Raw genomic sequence first — 21,405 nt, 5'->3', positions numbered from 1 at the left:
CACCAGGAAAACATTAGACAAAACTTTGTGGTTTAGTGGGAAATGTCAGCTCAAAAAAGAAAGGCCCTGATTCTAACACAGGGTGTCACAGCCAAGTGCTGGGTCCTGTGTAAGTATCAGTTTTACTCTGTCATTCTTTTTAAAAAAATTATTTTTATTCTGAGAGAGAGAAACATGGATGTGAGAGCAACACATCGATCGGCTGCCTCCTGAACACCCTGATAGGTTTCAACAAGGAAACAACCAGGAGCATTACCACTTATTAAAGTTTATTAGGTACAGAGAAATGGATCTGCAGAGGGAACATCAATAAATATAAAATACGTGTGAAACGGGGGAGCACGGACGACAGTGTCCTGTTGCGAGAATATGCGAGGATGGGGGGCGCCGTGACCCGCTGTCTCTGTGTGAGTTTACGGTTAAGGGGCTCAGCCGTTGTCCTGCGAGTCCAAAGGGCCCGAATCCAGCGATAGGTCTCGAGGAGAATGCGACGCCGGATTCCTGAGATTTCTCCCTAACGGCCATCCGTGGTTTCTGCTCATCCTTAAATTTATTTTTAAGTTTCTAGCCCAGCGGTGCAGACCCCGAACGTATCGACACCTCATCAGGGATATCTAAACACCTGCCTTTGTCTAGGGCCTTCTTAACGTGATGATTAAATCCTTTGTAATTATTTTGTACGACTGGGAGGGAGTAGAGTGGATACTGTTTATAATAAAGAAATTCCGACCTTTCGGAAACTTTCCAGAACCCATGACACAAATCAGCTGTGCCCAGAGCCGGTGACCTGGAAAAGCTTTTCATGGATTTAGCTGTTAGAATTTGGCTCGATTTCGTCCCCAGAGAAGGGAACTTGACCTTGCTCCCTGGCTTCTCTCCGCAAGGAGGAGACACCACAGTGATGCAGGGCAGCATCTCAGCCTTTGCTCTGGGTCACTGCAAGGTGTGCGCAGTCACCTGTTTGCCAAAACCCTCCTATCCGGCTACTGTTTTTGGACGGCTTGGTCTGGGCATGATCCCCTCGAGGTGTGAGCTCTGAGCGCACGAGAGGCTGGTTCCAAAGGAAACATTTTGACTGCCCTCCCAGCCTCTCCCTCCCCAATTTCCTTTAATCTGCAGCGATTTTGATAACAGACCAGGGATCGGCCTGTTTCCTTCTGTTTCCCCCCTTCCTCTGTCATGGCCTTCCTCTCCGAGGACGGGGGCACCTGGGCTCAGCAAAAACACACTCCATCCCCTCGCCAGCTCCAGACAAAGGGTGTGAGCAGCGGCCAGAGCCCGTCCTGACCCGCCCCACACTCGGGGTGGCTGCACTGGGCCACTGCTCCCCCCCAGAGAGGTGCCCGCCACCAGGATGTCAGACCCGTTGGTCTTCAGCTCAGAGGTTTTGCCTGATGGCTGGTCCCAGGGCTGGGGGTGGGGAACCAGAGAGTTGAGGCAGATAGTTCATAATATGTTTCGGTTCACATTTTTTTCTGGCCATGGAAATCCAGCGCTTGGGGGAGAGAAATGAAAAAAGGCCTCTGAGCTAGAATTAGTAACTTACTCTAATCATTAGTTTTGCAGGTTTCTCACTTGTAGGGAAAAGAGCAAAATCTCATAAAGCTCGCTCTGCCTCACCCTGGCTGCCAGGATGGGGCTGGGAACGTGGGGGGGGGGGGGGCACGACAGGAGGCAAGTCCTGGGGACTTGGGCACGAGGGGCACTGTAAACAGAGCATTGGCTACGCGTAGGGTCCTTCAGTTACAAAAGGGGCCTCGCCCGCTCCTGCCTGGACTTTGCGTTGTATTTACATTAGGCAGCAAAAAAATCCCTGTACTGCGAGACGGAAGCGAGACGGGGCGTCTCGTTCGCTGGAGGCTGTGGCATTGTCTGGGTGTGGGGACACCGGGCCTCTCTGAGCTGTGCCACTTATAAGGCATTATTTGGTTTGGTTCTGCAGTTTGTGCGCTGAGAATATAAAATCAGGCCAAGAAGAAGCCGCCATGGATACTGCGACGTTGGGGCTACTTGCAAACCAAGGAATCTTCTAAAAACGGTTCTGAATCTAGGAAGGGCCAGCCTGCCCGCGTATATACAGTCATGGGGTGGACGCTGTGGGGTGGGGACAGGGTTCTGTCTGCACCGACAGACGAATGTCAGGATGCATCTTAAAAAATGGAGAAATGGTGAGTGCGGTTTTCTTAAAAAATAAAAATCGACTATAATACCGAGTTAAAGCCTGTGCAAACCACGTATTTACAATAAATAAATGCTCCACTCGGAGCCTGTATGTCAACTGCATTGCAACGTGAGTCCGGTGAGGTCAGATGTGGCCTCCTGGGGACGCCGTCCCACGATAGGGAGCCCCGGGTGCTCGCGGGACGTTGGCTTCCTCCGTCTCCTCACCGGAGCGTCTTCAGAGATAACTGCGGGAAGACGACGACATCGCCAGGTGGGGTTAGAACACTCGCCGCACACAGATGACCCACCCGGGCTGGCACTGAAGCTCTCTGTGCAAGGCTGCCAGGGCCTGATGGTCCCATTGTATGCAAGGAGCTGATTTTTACTCAGGGGGGGTCTCGGGTGGAAAAAGGGAGAAATGGGACATGTAGTTGATGGCATGTGGGGATTTAATGCCATCTTATAAACATGTACAGGACCAGGCAACAGCAGATTCCCTTGACAGGTGCTCTGGAGAAGCAAATAACTTGCTGGAGATCCCAAGACGAGGCGACAGGAAAGAGAGAAGGGCCCTTCAGGCTTCCAGCTCAGGGCGCCCACCTGTGCTTGCCTCACCTGGGCCCCGTATCCATGAAAACACGCCCGCTGGGGCTCTGTGTGGGACCCAGTGATTTCTCCGGGCGATTGCTTTCTGGCTCACTGAAGTGAAGACGAATTAAGATGGTGACCAGCTAGACATAAGGAAGACCTGACTATGGGGTGACCAGGATGGATTTTGCAATCCACCCTTGACTAGACATTTATGGGCTGGGTGATCTAGGCGTGTCCCTGCCACGAGGCCAGGGACCAGACACTGCACAATGGAATGGCAAAAATGCACTAGGAAGAGAGTAAAACTCAGTCCTAATCTCCCAGAGCAAATGCCTGCGAATAGTCTTTTTTACTACTGGCATATGCTTCCCTTAACTGCAATCGTACACCCAGTTTTGAGCCTATGACATTTGCGAATGGCTATTGCAATTCTTGGATTAGCTGTGGTAGGAAAGGGGGCTGTGCTCTCTTCCTTCGAGGAACTCATCCCAGCTTCCAGGAACCTAGCCCCTTCCTTCTCACGGGACTTTCTTTGAGGCTCCAGAGAGCTGCAGAAGGGCCCAGTTTAATAGCGGGTCACCCTCTGTCATACAGAGCTCAAAACAGGAAGTGGCCAGGTAGGGCCCAATAGGTGCTTTCAGAGAAACAAAGGGCCTTTAAATATGAGGCCCTATCATGTGCAGGGAGAGACGTCATCTCCACCTAGGTTAGGAAACACTTGTATGCAAGTTGCCTTGGGTGAAAATTGAGGGAATTTCTTGTCTTATCACACAGGCACCTGTCTGATTCTCCTCCCAGCTTCCTTCTAGCTATAGGACTTGAACTGTGACAAAATCTGGCCCAAATAAATGATATTGTTGATGTCCATATGGGATTAAACTTAAGATTTCCAAATTTGGAACATCAAATGATACCAAACCATAGTAACAGAATTCTCTCCCTTTAGTTAAAAAAAGAGATTCTCTAAAAACGTATTACATTTGTTGTCCTCAGTCTTCTTGGTATATCATTGTGTCTAATGTAACTGCTATCATTCTCAAGACATGATGCATTTAATACTTTCCAATATTTTTTCAGCTCTTTTTATGTCTCACACATTCTTGCTTTAGCCAGAAATTTCAAATAAAAATGCTAAATAAAAAAGTAAAAAAAAAAAAAAGTATAACGTTGATGGGGGAAGATAAACCCCCAAGGGTAAGAAACTATGTGTTCTACAGACGAGAGAGGAGATGGAATTATGTTTTGTAAATGTTAGAGCCTTTCGCTCAGGCTCCTCAAGCCCACATAAGGAGGGCAGAATGAACGGGGGGTGGCCCGGTGACTGGCAGAATGATTCCACGGGGGTTCTGGCCACCCGACTTGCTTCTGTAGGTGGTGGTGATTCCAGTGACCCCCTCTTCCCCTCTCACTCTCTAGATTTTGAAATTCTGAGTGTCCCTGCAACACATTTTCCCTGAGGAAAGAGTCTGAGGAAAGATGTGAAGCTGTTAGGAGAAGACACACCCTCACCGTCTCCGAGGGCCCTGAGGGCCCCGAGGGACGCGATACCTGAGAGTTTCTGCCTTTGATGTCATCGGAGCTCTGCCCGGCAGCCTCGGCGTGGAGCCAGGGACCAGGTGTACGGCCTGAAAGACACAGGGACAATCTCATCATCTTCTGGCGCGGGGCCGGGCCTCGCACGTCACAGACTCGGGCTAAACGGGTGCTGACAGCAGCGGCCGAGGAAGCAGAGTAATGCGAGCCGGTCAACCTGAGACCTGCGGGCTGCTGGCCCCAGACGGCGCGTTTCCACCGCTGCTTCTGCGTCCCCGGCTGTGAGTACACAGGTCACGTTCAACATGCTGGGGGAACAGGTCCCGGAGGCCTGTCATCTCAATGCACGGGACAGCGTCTTAGCTCAGAACACCGCCAGCGCTGGTACCCGAAACGGGCCACGCACTGTACCAGACTTGATTTAGAAAGAGAGCAGAAGCTGCCCTGGCCGGTGTGGCTCAGTGGTTGGAGCACCGGCCCGCGTACAGAAGAGTCGTGGATTTGATTCCTGGTGAAGGGCATGTACCTGGGCCGCAGGTTGATCCCCGGCTCTGGTCAGGGTGCACGTGGAGGCAGCTCATTGATCTGTCTCACTGATTTTTTTCTTCCCTCCCTCCTTCCCTCCCTCCCTCTCTAAAAATCAATGGAAAGAATATTCTTGGGTGAAGATTAAAAAAAAAAAGAGCAAAAGCTAAGTACATGCTGACAAAGTCAGGCTCTGTTCCACCAGGATTCAACTTATTCTCGAAAATATATTATGTTTAAACATTACACAAGCTATATATAAATATGTTCTCATAATTGAGAATTCAACAAATACAGACGAACACAAGGAGAAAGAAACCAGCCTGATGATCCTTCTCTGCCTCCCCACATCCCCATTTTCCGTCCCAGTTGCCACCGCTCAGAGCTGGGTGTTTACTCCTGCAGGTGTTTTTTCCTGTGGCATCTCCTGTGTATGTACGTGTCTATATGCAGATATGTGTCTATATGCAGATATGTGTCTATATGCAGATATGTGTCTATATGCAGATATGTGTCTATATGCAGATGCATGGGTTGGTTGGTCTATCTCGCTGAGTTTGAAACCCACGTTCCCAGACGTTCCTGTGAGGACTTTTCCCGAGAGGTGTTCCGAACGGTGGCCCTGGTGTCACTTTCTCTGCTGCATTTGGTACAAGACTCTTCTGTCCTGCTTCTGTCACAGACTAGAATTAAATAATGACATCCCCAAGCCCTCCAAACCCCCAGCTGCTGTGGTCCTTATAAAGCAGTGCGAAAAGCAGAAATATTCATCACAGGTTATTTATAATAGTGAAAACCTGATAATAACCCGTGTTCAATACAAGTGCTTAGGGAATCTAAGTTTATTACCATGTGATGGAGTCATAGCAGCTGTTTGAATGTTTACAGAGGCTCAAGTAATTTGGGTGATGCTGAAAAGTAGGAGAGAAAGGCAGGCAGGAAACTGTATAAATAGAATGACCTCGGCTATTTTTAAAATTCATAAAAATATGAATAATATACTGAATGGATTCCTCCCGGATTAACTGGTTTACTTTAATCTCTGAAAAAAATACTTTTCAAGTGTTCTACAATGAACCTAGAAGTCATCTTAGGAACCTGTTCAGGTAAGATACAGTTTTTAGAATGAACTACCCCACAGGAGTTTACAACTTATAAACCATTAATCCAATAGGCATTGCTCTTTTCATTAAAATGCTTTTTAAATGAATGAGTGCATTTGTTTTAGGATAAAGATATTTTCGGGTAAATGACATAAGGTGTGCTAGATTTTAGCCAGTTTATTAACTAAATAAAAAGTAAAAAGACACTGATATATAGCCCTGACCTAATTCCACGGGGCAGTGTGACCTCGAAATGACTATTCTTAGATTTAAGAACCTCCAGTCTACTGCAGGAAAGGCTTCCTCTGGGCCAGGGCTTCTCACTGTGGCTCACTACGGGCTGGCTCATCGTGTGGGGGCTGCCTGTGTGCTGCGGGCTGGTCAACAGCATCCCTGGTCTCTACCCACTGGATGCCAGCAGCACATCCCCTGTGCCCCAGACCATCCATCACAACAAAAAGTGTCTCCAGACAGCGCCAGCGTCGCCTGGGGGCAGCCTTCCCCCACTGGAGAGCCACTGGGCAATACAACAGGCTTCTCCATAGCTCAGCAGCGCTCACCGGTTTGCAGAAACACCGCTGGCAACCAAAGGAGAACCACTTTCTTCATACGACAGAAAGGAAAGCTCTGCATCTCTCCTTATGCATCGCTGATGGGACTGGAAGGTGACGGAATGGAAAGTGGAAAACACTATGGTGGTTCCTCAAAAAGTTAAGAGTAGACTTTCCCTACGATCCAGCAATTCCACTTCTAGGTAACGCAAAAGAATGAAAAGTTGGGTCTCAAAGAGATAACTGTACACCCATGTTCACGGCAGCATTTTCACAGGAGCCCAAAGGCAGAGCGGCCCAAGGTCCACTGATGGGGGAGTGGACAAACAATATGGTGCGGCCACACAACGGGATGCTGCTCAGCCCGAAGAGGGAAGATTCTAGCACACACTCCAGTGCGGGCGAACCTCGAGGACATCACGCTGAGTAAGATAAACCAGTCTCAAAGAGCCAAACTCCGCGATTCCGTTTACACGAGGTACCAAGGGTAGTAAAGCTCACCGAACCAGAAGGTAGAAGGGGGCTGCCAGGGGCCGGCGGAGGGGAGAATGGAGACCTGCGGTTGCATGGGGACAGAGTGTCCGTTTTGCAAAATGAAAGGAGCTCTGGAGAGCATTTGCTCAACGACGTGAATGTACTGAACACGACTGAGCGGTGCGCTTACAAAGGTTTGGGTGGAAAATTTCATCTTATGTATAATAAACCACAATTAAAAGTAAAAAAAAACAAAAAAGAAGGAAGCATTAGGGTATCTGTGCTGTGTGCTTGTCAGGAGAGAGGGGGGCAGGAGGAGACAGGGGGCCAGAACTGCCACCGAGGGCGAGCACCGTCTCCCAGGCCGCAGAGGACTCTAATCCGGGGAGCCAGGCCGGCGGGTGACAGGAGGAGCCCTGTAAGGGGAAATGCCATCGGACAGGCATGGCCCATATCAGATGTGCACTAATAGAATTAATAAGGTTCTACCCTCCGGCGCACAGGGATGGCAGGGACACGCTCATTTAATTCTGCTGGGACGCTATGGAAGTGTTTTGTGTCTGCCAATTACAAATGCGACTTCTGCGCGGCAGGATGTCAGTTCACTTAGTAGGTGCGCCCCCCCCCCCTCCACCTGCGCCTGCCTGAGCGTCAGGAGGTTGATTTGGCCTGGACGCTGGTCTGAACATTTCTTTGGGATGAGAGGAGCGCAGCACAGACTGCCCGCCGCGCCCTCCTGGCGAGCTGCGTGGGGCACAGCTCTCCGTGTATTTTCAGGGATGAGACTGGGCACCGTGGGCTCAAAACGCAGAAACTTCACATTAGCGCTCCCTGAGCCTGGAGGCACAAGGACTCCAGAGCACTTTACTGAGAAAGGCTGTGTAACAGAAAGAGATTTTTAAGAATCTGCTTTGCTGGAATGGTCTAGGGCAGAGCTCAGCAAAATTCTGTCAACAGACCAAATCCAGCCAGCCCCTGTGCTTGTGAATCAAGTTTTACTGGAAGAGAGCCATGTCTGTTCACTGACGTATTGTCTGTGGCTGCTTTCACGTGGAAATGGCAGAAGCGAGTAGTAGTGGCAGAGACCGTCTGGCCTGCAGGCCTCAAATATGTCATCTCTGACCCTTTAGGTGCAGAGGTGGGGAACATCTGGCCCACGGGCCATATAAGGCCCACAAAATCATTTGGTCTGGCCCTGCCAAGGCCTCACCAAAGAGTGGTAGTTCCAGCCATCACATTAGGGATGAGTTAATTAAATGTTTGACCAAATATAGCAGGCTAATTTTTAAGTTGATATTTTTGTATGGCCTGCGAATGATGTTATAAATATCCAAACGGCCCTTGGCATAAAAAACGTTCCCCACCCCTGCTTTAAAGAATACATTTCTGGACCTCTGGCTTAACCTAGGGGTCAGCAACTGAAAAGCCTTGGGGCCAGGGGGCCAGGTGTGTTGCAGTCTGGGTGTAACGGACAGCAGTGGGGTTTGACATGAAGGGGGGCAGCTGAAACCAGCAGGAATCTGGCCCTGGACAAGGGACCTCACCAAGGTCCCTGTGAAAGAGACTCAAGGAGTTCCTGGTCTGGGGCTAAGCCCAGACACTGATGGTTTTGTCATTTTCCATGCTGGTCCACAGAAGCCTGGGATTGGGGCCTTACTCAGGTTGTGGGTGGGGAACACAGCCAACCTCACCCCGTGGGGTTGACTCTGTCCTGTCTTATGGGCTCCTGCGCAATCGGACTGGCTCAGCACCAGACAAGAACTGGCCCTGTTGTAACTAACTGGCAGCATCACTGTGCGGTCAAAGCCCCAACTTGCTTTCCTTTGCTTCCTGGGTTCCTAAAGTACTTGCCTCCCTGGCCTTTGGGCCTGAGGGGCCGACTGGCCAGCTGCTCCCTCTTCCACTCTTGGGGCTGAACAGGTCAGCCGAGGGAAGGCCTCCCTAGGAGCCTGGCTACGCGATGAAACCAAAAGGAGGCAGCTCTCACCGGGCTGAGACTTTCAGCCTTAGCTGGACATTGGAATCACCTAGCAGCTTTCAAAATTGCCAACACCCTGGTCCTATCTGGGTGTTCTAACTTAGTCGGTCTAGGTGTAGCCTGGCCTTCAGGAATCTTACGTTCTCTAGGTCATTCTAATGTGTAGCCGAGGCTGAGAACCACTGACCCGTGGACACTCTTTGTTTCATGGTGTGCCACGGTTCCGAATTGGCATTTTTTGGGTTCTTCCTGGCTATTAATGCAAAGTTCCTGCATCCCATTTTCCTTGGGGTGTTTAGCTCCCTAGTCAAAAGCCCCAGAGAGGGGAGGGACAAGTGGTAAATTCACCCAACTCTGATGCTAAACCACTGACTCTGGCATTCTGGAAAAGCCTCTAAGTGAATCCTTGGGGACTGGGACTAATCAATGTTCTGAAGCTTCAGCCGTCTGAGCAGCACTGCGTTGCTGTACAGTTCGGCGAAATCGGAATAGGCAGCCTGCAGCCAAGCAGCGAGTTCTGGAGTCAGGGAAAACCAGGAGTCCTGTCAGAATCCAGGTGGTACTTACTTCTGGGGATCTTGCTGGGGTAAATCTTCTGGCAGGGTTTATACTCGTCTGGAGGAGGGAAGTCTTCCACGGAATGGAACGTGAATTTAGACTCGAAGTCATCTGCACAGGTGGGAAATGGCAAAGTTGCTCGGGTTACTGTGACGACCCAAGTTTTGGTAATTTCCAGGAGCACATAGGTTTGTCTGCCCATCGCCAGGGTTTCAATGGCAGGGCTATTCCCCGCAGACACCCATCCTCCTCTCAATTTTTACTGTTTAGCTGGGACAAAGGGAATCGGGAAAAATGAGATCAGCAGGCTCTCCCCATCACCCAACTCAAGTTACGTCAACCAACATCTTAAGGAAGCTTCTAAAGGGAGAAGAGCCACAGGGCTCTCCGGGTCCAGAGTCAGGGGTGGGGAACGTGGCAGCAACAGGGACAGCAAAGTCCCCATGGCCTGAAGCCCCTCCTGAAGTCTGGGGGGGGGGCCTGGGTGGGGAGGAGTGGGTGGAACAGGAGCCCCCAGCCTGGCTGGCGAGACGGAGCATGGCCTGTGTCCAGTTATGGACCTGGGCTCCCCAAGGCAGGTAGGTTCTGTCCTGAGCTCTTGATGGCAAGAGGAGAGGGGTCATGAGTCCCTGCTGTGTGATCTGGGCTTTGTGTCTGATAGTAGCTCAACCCACAAAGGGATCCAAAGAGTTTTGGTCACATCTGACCCTATGCTGACTTTCCTTCCTATTTCCATATTTTTGCCCTGATTGTCCCCTGCCTGCTGGGCTTCTGTCCATCCACTCAGCTTGTCCGAATTACTCTATTCTTTCTGCCTCATGCATGGATTTCTCCATGGAGACAGACACACAGTTTAAATGTTGGTTTTCTTCCCTCTCTCTAAACTCAACTGGAAGGTTAAGAGTGGGTTCTGGGACCCTCCGGAAAGCCTCCAGAGAAATCCTCTATTTAACACAACCTGTGGGCTGTTCTATGCTACAGTGAGCTCCCTGTTCTTGCAGAGCATGCACCCTGGGCTGGTGAGCTCCCTTCTGGGTCTGGGGTCCCCCCTGCCCCCCTCTTACCAATGATGTGCAGGCTCCCGTTCCTCAGCTGACCTCCGGGCTGCGGAGTTGGGGTCCAGCCTGGGGCCTGTTGGCTCCTGCTCGAAAGCTCCGTGGTGGGTGATCTTGCAGGGGGCACTGGGGGTGGATTTAGCTTCCCCCCGCTGGTCCCTGACAGAGAAGATGATGGTGGATTCAGATACAGGAATGAATGGGGACAGCCGATGCCATAAGCTCCTGTGAGGGGTGAGGGATTGAGACCTTCGGATCTAATACGACACGGTGAGTAGAAGGGCAGCCCCTGGAGCCAACCTGCTTGGGACTGAATCCCAGTTCTCCCACTGGGATAGTGACACGACCTCTTTGTACCTCAGTTCTCTCATCTGTCAAATGGGAATAATAATAGTACACACACCTCCTAGAGTTGTGGAGTTAAATGAGCTGTTTAAGTCAAGTCGCATGCAGTAAGGGCTCAGTAAGTGTTAGCTGCTGCGATAACCTTAGTGACAAGGACAACCTCAGTGACAAGGACAACCTCATCATCAGATGGTACCGCTCCCAAAAGGGAAACCACTGCAGAGCCCTAAGAAAGGGAAGGACTGTGTGTAGGTGAGGCTCAGGGGGAGGCCAGGTGAACAGCTGTCGGGGGCTCGCTCCTGCCCCGTTTCTGTTCACACTGTTCCCCTGCACTGCAGACCCTCGTTTCTCCCGCCAATCTAAATCCACCCGCCCACAGGGCCCAACTCACACCCCACCCTCCTCATCGCACCCTCCCTGATGACCTCTGGGGGAGGCTCTCTCTCCTTTTCTGTCTGACTCCCTGGGCAGCTAATACCTGCTGTCTCCCACATCAGGGCGGCCAGGTGTTCTACATCCCGCACCACAAGGTGATGACCACGCTCCGCTAATACTGTGCCAAGGTGTTCACAGTTACAACCGCTTTCTCTCACCCCAGAGAGAGGAAGTAAAACACAGCCAAATAGGACAGTTTTAATCCCTGGATGATGTTATTATAGGTGATTTAAATTCCTTTCTAGGCCCAGCCGGGCGTGGCTCAGCGGTTGAGCATCAACCTAGGATCCAGGCGATTGGGGTTCGATTCCCGGTCAGGGCACATGCCTGGGTTGTGGGCTCGATCAATGATTTCTCTCATCATTGATGTTTCTATCTCTCTCTCTCCCTCTCCTTTCCTCTCTCTGAAATCAATAAAGATATATTTAAAAAAAAAATTCCTTTCTATTTGCTCTGCAATGAGCTTGTATTATTTTTAACGCAAGGAAAGACATTTAGAAAACTTTATGCATCAAAGGATTTTCTAAAAGACCAAGGAATATGTGTATAAGTGTGGACGTGTGTTGGGGGGTGTGTGTGTGTTGTTAAAAATAATTTTGGGGAGTTTATGAGTGTGCTCTCATGCATGGATGAGTGTGCAGACGGGTGGGTGTGCTTCCCATCAGGAGGACACCAAAAGCAAGTGAAGCCGTTTACTACCCGGACATCAGTCCTGGGGCATGCATGCTCAGTCCAACATCACCGCTGCTGCGTAGGTGAAGGAATTATCCTTAATACTTGGCTGAAAAGGCAGACCCTCAGTTTTCTTGAGTCAGCAGGAGAACCTGCCAAAACAAGGCAGAATGCTAATCCCATCCAGCGAGGGCCTGTGAACATCATGGCTGGGAGCCAGGCTGTAAAAACTCAGGAAAAATTCAACAGGACAGCTGGATCTGAACCAAATGCATCCATAGCCCGTCCACCCCAGGGAGTAGGTTTGGGGTCTGAAGGGCGATGGTGAGAAGAAAGAACCCTCCTCTAGATCTCCCAGTTGCCAGGCCCTGTTCCAACAACTGCCTGAGGGGGGAGCTATTGCTACTCTCATCTTACAGGGAGGAGCCGGAAGCACAGAGAGGCTGAGATTGCCCAGGGTCACACAGCGAGGAAAGGCCAGGCGACTGAGGCCAGAACCCCCGGTTTTGGTCTGCATGACCTTGGACAGGTCTTCCCGCTCCCTCCATCCTGGTTTTCTGTCTCTAACATTAATACCTGTGACAGTAAGTCCCACAAGTCTTTCTTGCTCTCCACAGGGGCACTGAATAGGTCTGTTCTAACCAAAATCCCACCAGTTAGGACATCCCGAGGTATTGCCAAGTGGCTCACAGGAGCAGGCCTCTGGCTGAGGCCCTGGCACCTCCACAATTGCTGGCAACATCAAGTGGTCCTCAGACTGCCCCCCCCCCCCCCCGGACCAGGACAGCTGTGCCCACCTGGGCCCCGGCCCGGTCTCCTCTTCTGCAGGAAAGGCTGGGACCCGGGAGGGACGGCGGGCGGAGCCGGCAAGGTCTGCACGCTGGGCTTCGGTGGCTGCACCTGGAAGCTGGGGGACTTGGGGGGCAGCGGGGGTGGGGCTTCACCGCTGTTGTTAGCCCCCAGCATAGGGGGCGCAGGCAGCAAGGACCTCGGGGTGCAGGAGGCGTAAATGGCGAGTGGTGGTGGTGGTGGCGGTGGCGGCGGGCAGGGAGGCTCCGGAGCATCCTGGGTGGGGCTGGCAGCATCGGCATTGAGCCCGGGGTACCCACAGGGTGGGAGGAGGGGCAGCGGGGGTGGGATGGGCGATAAGTGCAAGGGGGCCAGCTGAGGCTTCACCGCCCTGTCGCTGAGAATGGAGGTCTGGGGAAGTGGGGGTGGCGTTGGGGGAGGTGGCGGAGGGGGAGGTGCGGAGGGCAGAGGGGGTGCAACCGCCAGGGCATTCCCTTTGGCCTGTGAGCCAGGTGGGGACACCATCGGAGCTCTGACGGGGGAGGAAGGGGGCAGGGGTGGGGGTAAGGGCGGGGGAGGTGGGGCGGGCACGCTGGGGCGCAGAGGGGCCGTCCTGGCTGCACCCTGCGCCTCCGAGGCGTTGCCCAGCCTGGGAGATGCTGGGGGGTTGAGCGGCCCGCTGATGGTTTTGGTGGGAAGCCGGGGAGAAGGCGCTCGGGAGCCAGGGGCCTGCCCTGTCTTGCCACCTGGAAGTGAGACAAGTTCCGAGTTAGCTCAGCGACAGAGGAAAGAGAGACCTCAGGTGTGTGGGCAGCAATGCCCGACAAGACTGTCTGCCTGGAGAGCAGAGGCTTCCTGCTTCCTGAGTATCTAAGGTGACTCCCAAGCCAGGGGGAAGGCACCCTGCTTTGGGGATCCAGGTCCAATGACCCTGAACCTCCTTGTCGCCTGGCCTCTGGAAGTCCCACGCTCCCTTTCCCGAAGACGGGCCCACTTCTAAGGGGCTCGCTGCCTCCTGGGGTCTTGGCTGCCTCAGCCCGGAGATCCTGCACCCTCTCGGCCACACCTGAAACCCCACAAACCATCTTCGGTCAGCGTCTGTGTTTGTTGGGCTTCATGGAAGACTGGGGCGGGGGTGCTCCCTGGGAGTGGCCTTGTCACACTGCACACACTTGCGTCACGTGTCACTTCTTTCCCGTTTGTACCTCGGTCTCTCTAAGGAGAAGATGTTTCTCTCCGTTTACTGTACAGAAGTTCTGTAATCACTGCGTATGGATGCTTCTGTTTAGGAGGCATTGAAAGTATTTCTTCCCTGCCCCTGCCGTTACGGTCCAGTTGGTGGAGCATCGTCTCACGCACCAAAAGGTGGCAGGTTTGATTCCTGGTTGGGGCACATGCCCCGGTTGTGGGCTCCATCCCCAGTAGGGGGTGCGCAGGAGGCAGCTGATTGGGGGTCCTCTCTCATGGGTGTTTGTCTCCCTCTCCCTTCCTCTCTCTCCAATCAATACAAACATATTTTTAAAAACATTTCTTTCCCCCAAAATACAGTGATCTCTCTAAGAGGAGTTCTGGGGAATGCTTTTTTCCATGTTTCAGCACCCTTCCATTTTATAATTCCCGAGAAAACATGCAGAAAACCCCTTGAAAACATGCTTGCTTCTCCCACCTCTAACCTCCCGGATGCTGCAGAATAGGAAACACAGCTTTCACATAAGATCACTACCCCAGCCTCTGTTGGTGGCTCGGAGCTTGTCAGTCGATGAGTCAGTCTCCAGTCTGTTTTCCCAACCGGGTGCTAAATCCTACCCCAACTTACTTGATGCCAAAAGCCAGGCCATCAACACAAGGTATGGTTCAGGTCACTTGGGCTGAAGCTAAGTGGACAGGACTGTGGTGCCTGGCTTCCCAAACAGAGGGTCCTCCTCTGGCTATGATGTGACAGCCACCTGGACAACACTACTCTTTACAGTTCTCAGCGATGGAATGGCTGACTTGATCCCCCCGGGGTCTAGGGCAGGCATGGCCAGGGCAGCTTGGCTGACCGTGACAGGAGGGGAAGCCCCCACCTGGCCTTCTACCTCCTGGATATCCAACATTCTGTGTGAGGTCAAGGGCAGAGATCAGGCTCAGGGCTTCCTGCCTCCGGCTTCTCAAACCTGTTTCCATAGTCCGCAGAGATGGTGGAGCCCCAGGCAGCTTCCTAAACAAGGCAAGGCCTCCCTATGCCCAGCTGCTGGGTGGACTTTAAAGGGTTAACAACGCTGAAGAACAGAATCAGCCCCTGAATGACCAACCCAAACTCTTTAAGTGGCTGCGGACACCATGTTTCCAAGATTAAAAAACCCGCAAAGTGAGTCAGTTCGAAGTACAGGAGCCTCTGCTTACTAAGCAACCAACTAAATGAGAAACGGGCAAACCCATTCTTATCATAACATGAGCAGAGAAGCAAGGATGGCACTAATCCTCCTTGGCACTAATCCTCATGCCCACTCTGGGATCACGCAGAGCTGGCAGCCTGCGTTTAAGGTGAGACCCGCGGGAGAGAGAGGAGCTGATGGCGTGAGTGCAGCGAGGAGAGCAGCCAGGCACCTGGCCAGCAGAGCTCCGGCAGCGAGCGCCAGGGAAGGAAGGGAGGAGTTTGCCAACATGGCATAAGCGCCAGGCCCTAGAAGCCCAAACAGAAGCACGAAAGGAGCCCGTGCGTCGGGGGAAAGGCCAGCTGGAGTGCACGCAGGCGGCTCCGCTGATAGGAAAGGAATCAGCGTCTAGGGCCTGGGGGTTATCAGAAGATGAAATGTCTTCTTTCAATGTGCACATGTTTCCAGAAGACCTTGGACTGCATGGAAGTCTCGTTCCACATTCTGTACAATTGTATCTTATTTTTATGATCACTCCCTTGAGCTCTAAGTCAGGGCCACAGTATGACTGTTGGAGACCCTAGGCACTCCTGCTTTAAAAAAAATATTTAATATTACACTTTGCGACTGCACTGCTATAAAGACAAATATAATCTTTGATGCTAAAAATTCATGGTTTTTTCTCCCCTGATTTTAAAAGAAATTCAAATGTTTTCATGGGCCCCTAAAAGTATTGTGAGCACTAGACTCTGTGCTCTCTGGGCCTAATGGCTCTGAGCAACCATACTACCCACTCACACATTTCATTCAACAAATACTTACAAAGCACCTACTATGTGCCAGACATTTTTAAGGCAATAAACAAAACACCGTTCTTGCCTTCATGGAGCATAGATAGAGGGAGAAAATAAACCAGTAAATATGTAATATGTCCAATGGTGGTAAGTAATACAAGGAAAACAAATCAAGATAGAGGGGATATGGAGAGAGTGGGACTAATTTTATATAGATGATGAATAAGCCTCACTGATAAGTTGACCAGATGCCATTTGAGCAGAGACCTGAAGGAAGGGAGATAGTGAACCATGTGGACATCTGTGGAGGAGTGTTTCAGGACAAGGGAGCAGTCAGTGCAAGGGCCCTGGGGCAGCAATGTGCCTTGTTTGTGTAAAGAACAGCAAGGAGGGCAGTGTGTGGCTGGAGTGCAGGGCTTGAGCCAGCAAGAGTGGTAGACAAGAAGATCAGAGATATAGCAAAGGCCAAAGTCCTTTTCTCTGAATGCCAAGGGGGCTGAGGGGAGAGTTCTGAGAGAAGAGCCATGGTGTCTCACCGTGACATGGCACTAAGGCCATGCATCTACCTATTGGCCCTGATCTTGAGTTTCCCTCCTGTTACAGGCACCATTAGTCACTTCATTATGGATTTTGATCTCCTCTAAAGAGATCAATACTTGATTTCACATAGTGGCTCCAACATCTGACACGTGTGTCCTATTGGAGACAAGTGGGAATACTGTTGGCTTCCTTTGTCTGACCCCTCTTATAACCTGACTGGGGTTATTTCTGTTAAGAGAAACCAGTGGAATTTTTATATCCCAAAGGATGTTTCTTTGATACCACGCAGGAAGTTTAAAAAAGAAGTGGGTGCAGAAGAATCCGGGTCTCAGGATGACCTTGGTGCTTTCTTCTCTGAAAAACCCTCAGCAAAAATGGTGAAATGAAATGGCCTCGGAGAAGGTTCAGGTTAGATTTCAAAGCATCTTACAGTCCTTATCTGTGCTAGCCTTTATCAGTAGGTGACAGCAGCAAATGCATCCCTTAATGTCACACAGCCACAGAGCCCATTATAAAAGTTAGCCAAGTCACATGGCAGAAGATTCTATACCAGGGATGTTTGGGGCTTGATATTCCCTGGATTAATGAAATTCGTTGAGCTTATCAAAAAAGAAAAAAAAAAAAAAGGAAAAACACTTTTTTTGCACATAATATATATTTTCCTAATTTTAATGCAATGTTTCCAAAACATCTGATACCCACTAAAACACAAAATGATTGCGGTAGACTGGTTGCAAAAATGACCTCGATTATCCACTTATTCCTGATCGCACAACCTTTGAAATGTGATCTCGCAGCTCCTCTCACCAAGGGATGAATCTCTTTCCCCACCCTTCTCTCTGCCTGGCCTTGCGACTTGCTTTGGAAAAGAGGGTAGAATAGGAAGTAATACTACGACCCAAGTCTAAGCCTCGAGAGGCTCTGTATGCTTCTGTCCTCTCTGTTGGAACCTTGCCATCACTATGAAAACAAACCCCGAACAGTCTGCTACATGTTGAGTGACCATATGGCTCAGTCAGGTCGGTGGGCCCAGCTGAGGCACCAAAGATATGAGATATAAGCTGAGCAAAGCCACCTACCCAACCTTTAGATACTAGAGGGAGTTCAGCTGAGACCACCCTAAATTGCCAACCCACGAATTATAAACTACATAAATGGTTGTTAAAAGCCCCTAAGTTTTAGGGTATTTTGTTACACAGCAATACCTAACTGATACAATGACTAAGAACCTTCAAGACTTAGTCATTGCCAGCGAGGCCACAGTGAGGTCACTAAGATTTCCTAATGTGACTTACACCTTCTGTCTGTGCTTTGCAGTCTGGGCCACATGGCACCATCACTAAACACTGTGCACTGTGGCCAATCATTCTTCATTAATCCAGAGGGAAGATTTAAACAGAAGGATGACTTAAAAGATCCCTCGAGCACAATTCTGCGCTTTGGAAATTTCTGGTGCTTAGGCTCCCAGGTGCATGATCTCCTACCACACAGCTGCTCACTAGGACTGTGTCACCTACTGGCATGTGAAGGATGGCCCAGTTGGGTCTACAAGCGAAGGGAATGAAGATCACAAGGTAGCTAGTCTGGATTCCTCCTTACCTGCTGCATCCCTCTGGCCTGCTGGTCGCAACACAGGAAAGCCACCAGCAAACAGATCTCCCAGGGCTGGGGGCGTGCTCCCTCCTCGAGAGTTTGCAGAGCCTCCCGCCTCTTTGTTGGTTCCTTTAGGACCTTTAGAGAGAAGAGGCAGATAATGGGGACGTGTGAGCAGAGCTGAGCAACCAATGCTCACCCAGGGCCACAGTCTGACACTGCCCGTGGCAACCTTCCCGTCTTCCGGGCAGTGTTACTCTTCTAGATGGATCTTTCCCAAACACCCTCTGCCTCGATACCCTGCAAACTTGTGCCCCCCCCCATGTCTGCTGCCCTCTCTGGGCCTTCCAAAGAACCAACCATAGGTGGCTGACCACTCTGAAAAGTGACCAGAACCAAGGACCTACCTACTGCCAGTTAATAGATGCCAATGGAGGAACTGGCAGCACCTATCAAATGAGAAAACCCAAACATTCTACATATAGAGCTGGTCCTGTTTTCAACTTGACTGGTTGTGGGGGGACTAGGCAGAGAGAACCCGCAGATTTAACTCAGACAGTGATTTTAACTTCCTGCGCACAGAGCCTGGCCCTGGACGGCAAACGGGCAGTGAAGGCCTGCAGTGATCTGTGCTTCAGTGTTTTCTGTTCCTGAGCTCCCACTCCCCGAGCCCCGCAGGCTTCCCTGCACCTGTCTGTCTATGCAAGAGAAAGCTGAGGAGCCCTGTAGGGGAGGCGTCACTAGTTCTTGCTTTCCAGATGTGTGCGATTACTATCTACTTAAGACGAGAAGACATCCAGCTTAGAAAAGGACTCCTGGCAGAAAAATCTTCACGACCTGAAGTTAATGTGCACAGAGAAATTAATGCACAGGGCCCACTGGTGGGTGAATGTGGCCGGGTTATTCTAAATATTAGTATTATCCGTTACGTACTCATTGCAATGATTAGGAAGTGAGCATTTCCATAAAATGGACTTCTCTATTGGGCTTAATAGATTATATAGTGGGTCTCACCAGAAACTAGTTTTTATTGTAATTGTTGAAAATTTCTTAAAATAATTTGTCTATCCTTGTGTGTTAACATATATAATTACAGATACTAGATACAATTATATTTTGGGGGCTATCTTTGAGAATTGACAGAATGCTCATCAATGAAAAATGTAGGAAGACATCATAATGCCTGACAATGATAAATAATTCTGCATATATTGATTGTATCAACCTTTCACTATCTTGACACATACATAAAGGAGCAGGCATTATTCTCTCTCCCATTTTGCAGGTGAGCACACTGAGTCTGGAAGAGGTCCTTGGTTTGTCTGGTAGCAGAAGCAGCAGCCGTCTGACCCAAGCCCGGGGCTCTGTTTACCCTCTCACATTCTAGAAGACACAGGAAGCGGCAGCCATTTGATCCTGTGAGAGAATTTAGAATAAATCTTTCTCCTGGTGGAAAAACAAAAACTTTGCATTTTTTAATGCTGAGGCTTTTCTTTTTCTCTCATTGAGTTTGAGGACTATGCTGACATAGTGATGTTTAAATGTTACCTTGCAATGGATAAACACAAAGCGGTGTATCCATACAGTGAAATATTACTCAACAATAAAAAAGGAGTGAAGTACTGGTTCCTGCTACATGGATGAACCTTGAAAACATAATGCTCAGTGAGAGGAGCCGGTCACAAAAGGCCACATGCCGTATGATTCCCTTTATAAGAAATATCCAAAATAGGCTCACGGCAGCCCTAGCCCCTGCGCTCGCTTACTCTCGATCTGCGGGGCGCTGCGGTCGTTGATCTGCGTGACCTTCCGAAGGCGAGTCCCTTGCTGGATGTCGGCTAACAGTGCACTCCGACCTTTGGGATCTGTCTTTTTCAAGCTGGAAGCATCTGTACTCGCCTGTAAGAGGAATGCAATTATAATCAGATGTAACATTTGCAGATAAGCCCAAAGTCCTGTCCCCTGTGAGGTTTACCTCCCACAGCAGGTGACCGAGCATCCAGGTGAGTCCCACAGAGAGGAAGGCCCCTGAGACTTCAGCAGCGGCCACATCTGTCAGGCTGAGCACGCTTCAGGGGAGATAAGAGGCCTTAGGAGGTCCTTGAGCTACAGATAGGATTTATGAATCCTTGCTGTGGCCACCTTTTTTTTTTTGCTATTGTTCAGAAAAGGACAACTAGGTTTGCTTACTAGTCAGAGACTGCAGTGCCACAGACTAGAAACTGAGGCAACTGTGGTTTTAGCTCAAATGTGCTGAGTTTCAGCATTTTCGCCGCTGACTCTACTGCATGATGAGTCTCCGAAGGGCACACTCTCCAAGTCGGGTTCTTGTTGCCTGGGGACACGATTTTTGAGTCCTTGAGAGGGGCTCATGGTTGCTGATGAACAACAGAGTGCTGAGCAAGGGCCCCAACCCGATTGCTGTATCTTTTTCAGGAAGGAACGTAAGAACCGCATGTACATGGGGGGGTTCCCCACACAGGATGCTTAAAACCCCCCTATATATATATAAAACATTAATATCAGTAAATTATTTTAAACCGCAAAGTTTTGAGATTTTAAATTTTTATTTAATTTTTGTTTGTTTGTAAATAATTAGTGACAGGAATAAAGGATCGACAGGAATATCATGACCCTAGCCCAGAAGGTAGGAAAATCTTGGTAAAAATCGGACACTGTAGTCTCAGACATGCGTATGGTCAGGGATAGGGGAGAACACGTGTCGTCACTTTCTTCCCAGTTACAAGGCAAACAGCACCGTGAATCACAATGACAGTCACGACCCAGCTCAGGTAAGGGCCCGGAGGAAGGAAGGGTTTGCAAGGGGTGTTCTTCTGCTTGAAGAAGTAAGTGGAGACGCGCAGGCCTTAGCCCTAGGGACATGCGGGGGTCGTCTCAACGAATTTAGACTCGATTTTTAATTTATTATCAAAATTCATTCACCACTGCCTGACCCTGTCCATCCCAGGCTTTTCAAGTGAGGGCTACGAAGAATCTATGTCCTTAGGATAATGATTTTAAACAGATTCCCTACGTGGCACAGGTCTCGAGATGTTTTTGATGAATCCACACGAGAGATTTGTTGATAGGAGGGTATCAGCAGGAGGATATGGCAAGGCAGGTCACGTTTGGGTGCCACAGTCACCTCGCAGGACTAAGCGTAACAAGCCTCCTGTTGCCCCGACGGTTTTCCACTAGGGGGCTCCCCCTCCCCTGATATTAGCTGGCTATCCTTCAATCCCCTCCTGGGAGGTAGAAAGGAAAGAATAACTTCATGGCCAAGGTGATCACATATATGCAGGCTTAACGGGTGTCGTAGAAAAGGGCATCTAAGGACTTATTCATTTCC

General features: G+C 50.3%; 1 protein-coding gene across 1 annotated transcript in view; it reads right to left on the bottom strand.

Moving 5' to 3' along the window:
• Window positions 1-254: 254 nt before the first annotated feature.
• The window catches only part of WIPF3 (WAS/WASL interacting protein family member 3), a 60,395-nt gene continuing 39,244 nt past the window's right edge, over window positions 255-21,405 (bottom strand). The window contains exons 3-9 of the mRNA XM_081147331.1: window positions 19,823-19,955; window positions 18,063-18,194; window positions 12,781-13,518; window positions 10,541-10,690; window positions 9,486-9,587; window positions 4,303-4,379; window positions 255-2,408 (exon numbers count right to left, since the gene is read on the bottom strand). Coding sequence (XP_081003457.1) covers window positions 2,385-2,408; window positions 4,303-4,379; window positions 9,486-9,587; window positions 10,541-10,690; window positions 12,781-13,518; window positions 18,063-18,194; window positions 19,823-19,955 — 1,356 coding nt within the window. The 3' untranslated portion in view covers window positions 255-2,384. The remainder of the gene's footprint in view (window positions 2,409-4,302; window positions 4,380-9,485; window positions 9,588-10,540; window positions 10,691-12,780; window positions 13,519-18,062; window positions 18,195-19,822; window positions 19,956-21,405) is intronic.

Source organism: Miniopterus schreibersii (genome assembly GCF_964146895.1).
Source record: "Miniopterus schreibersii genome assembly, chromosome: 9".
In the NCBI taxonomy this organism is placed as follows: domain Eukaryota; kingdom Metazoa; phylum Chordata; class Mammalia; order Chiroptera; family Miniopteridae; genus Miniopterus; species Miniopterus schreibersii.
Note: the sequence above shows the minus strand (reverse complement) of the source record. Positions and strands in the feature narration are given on the sequence as shown.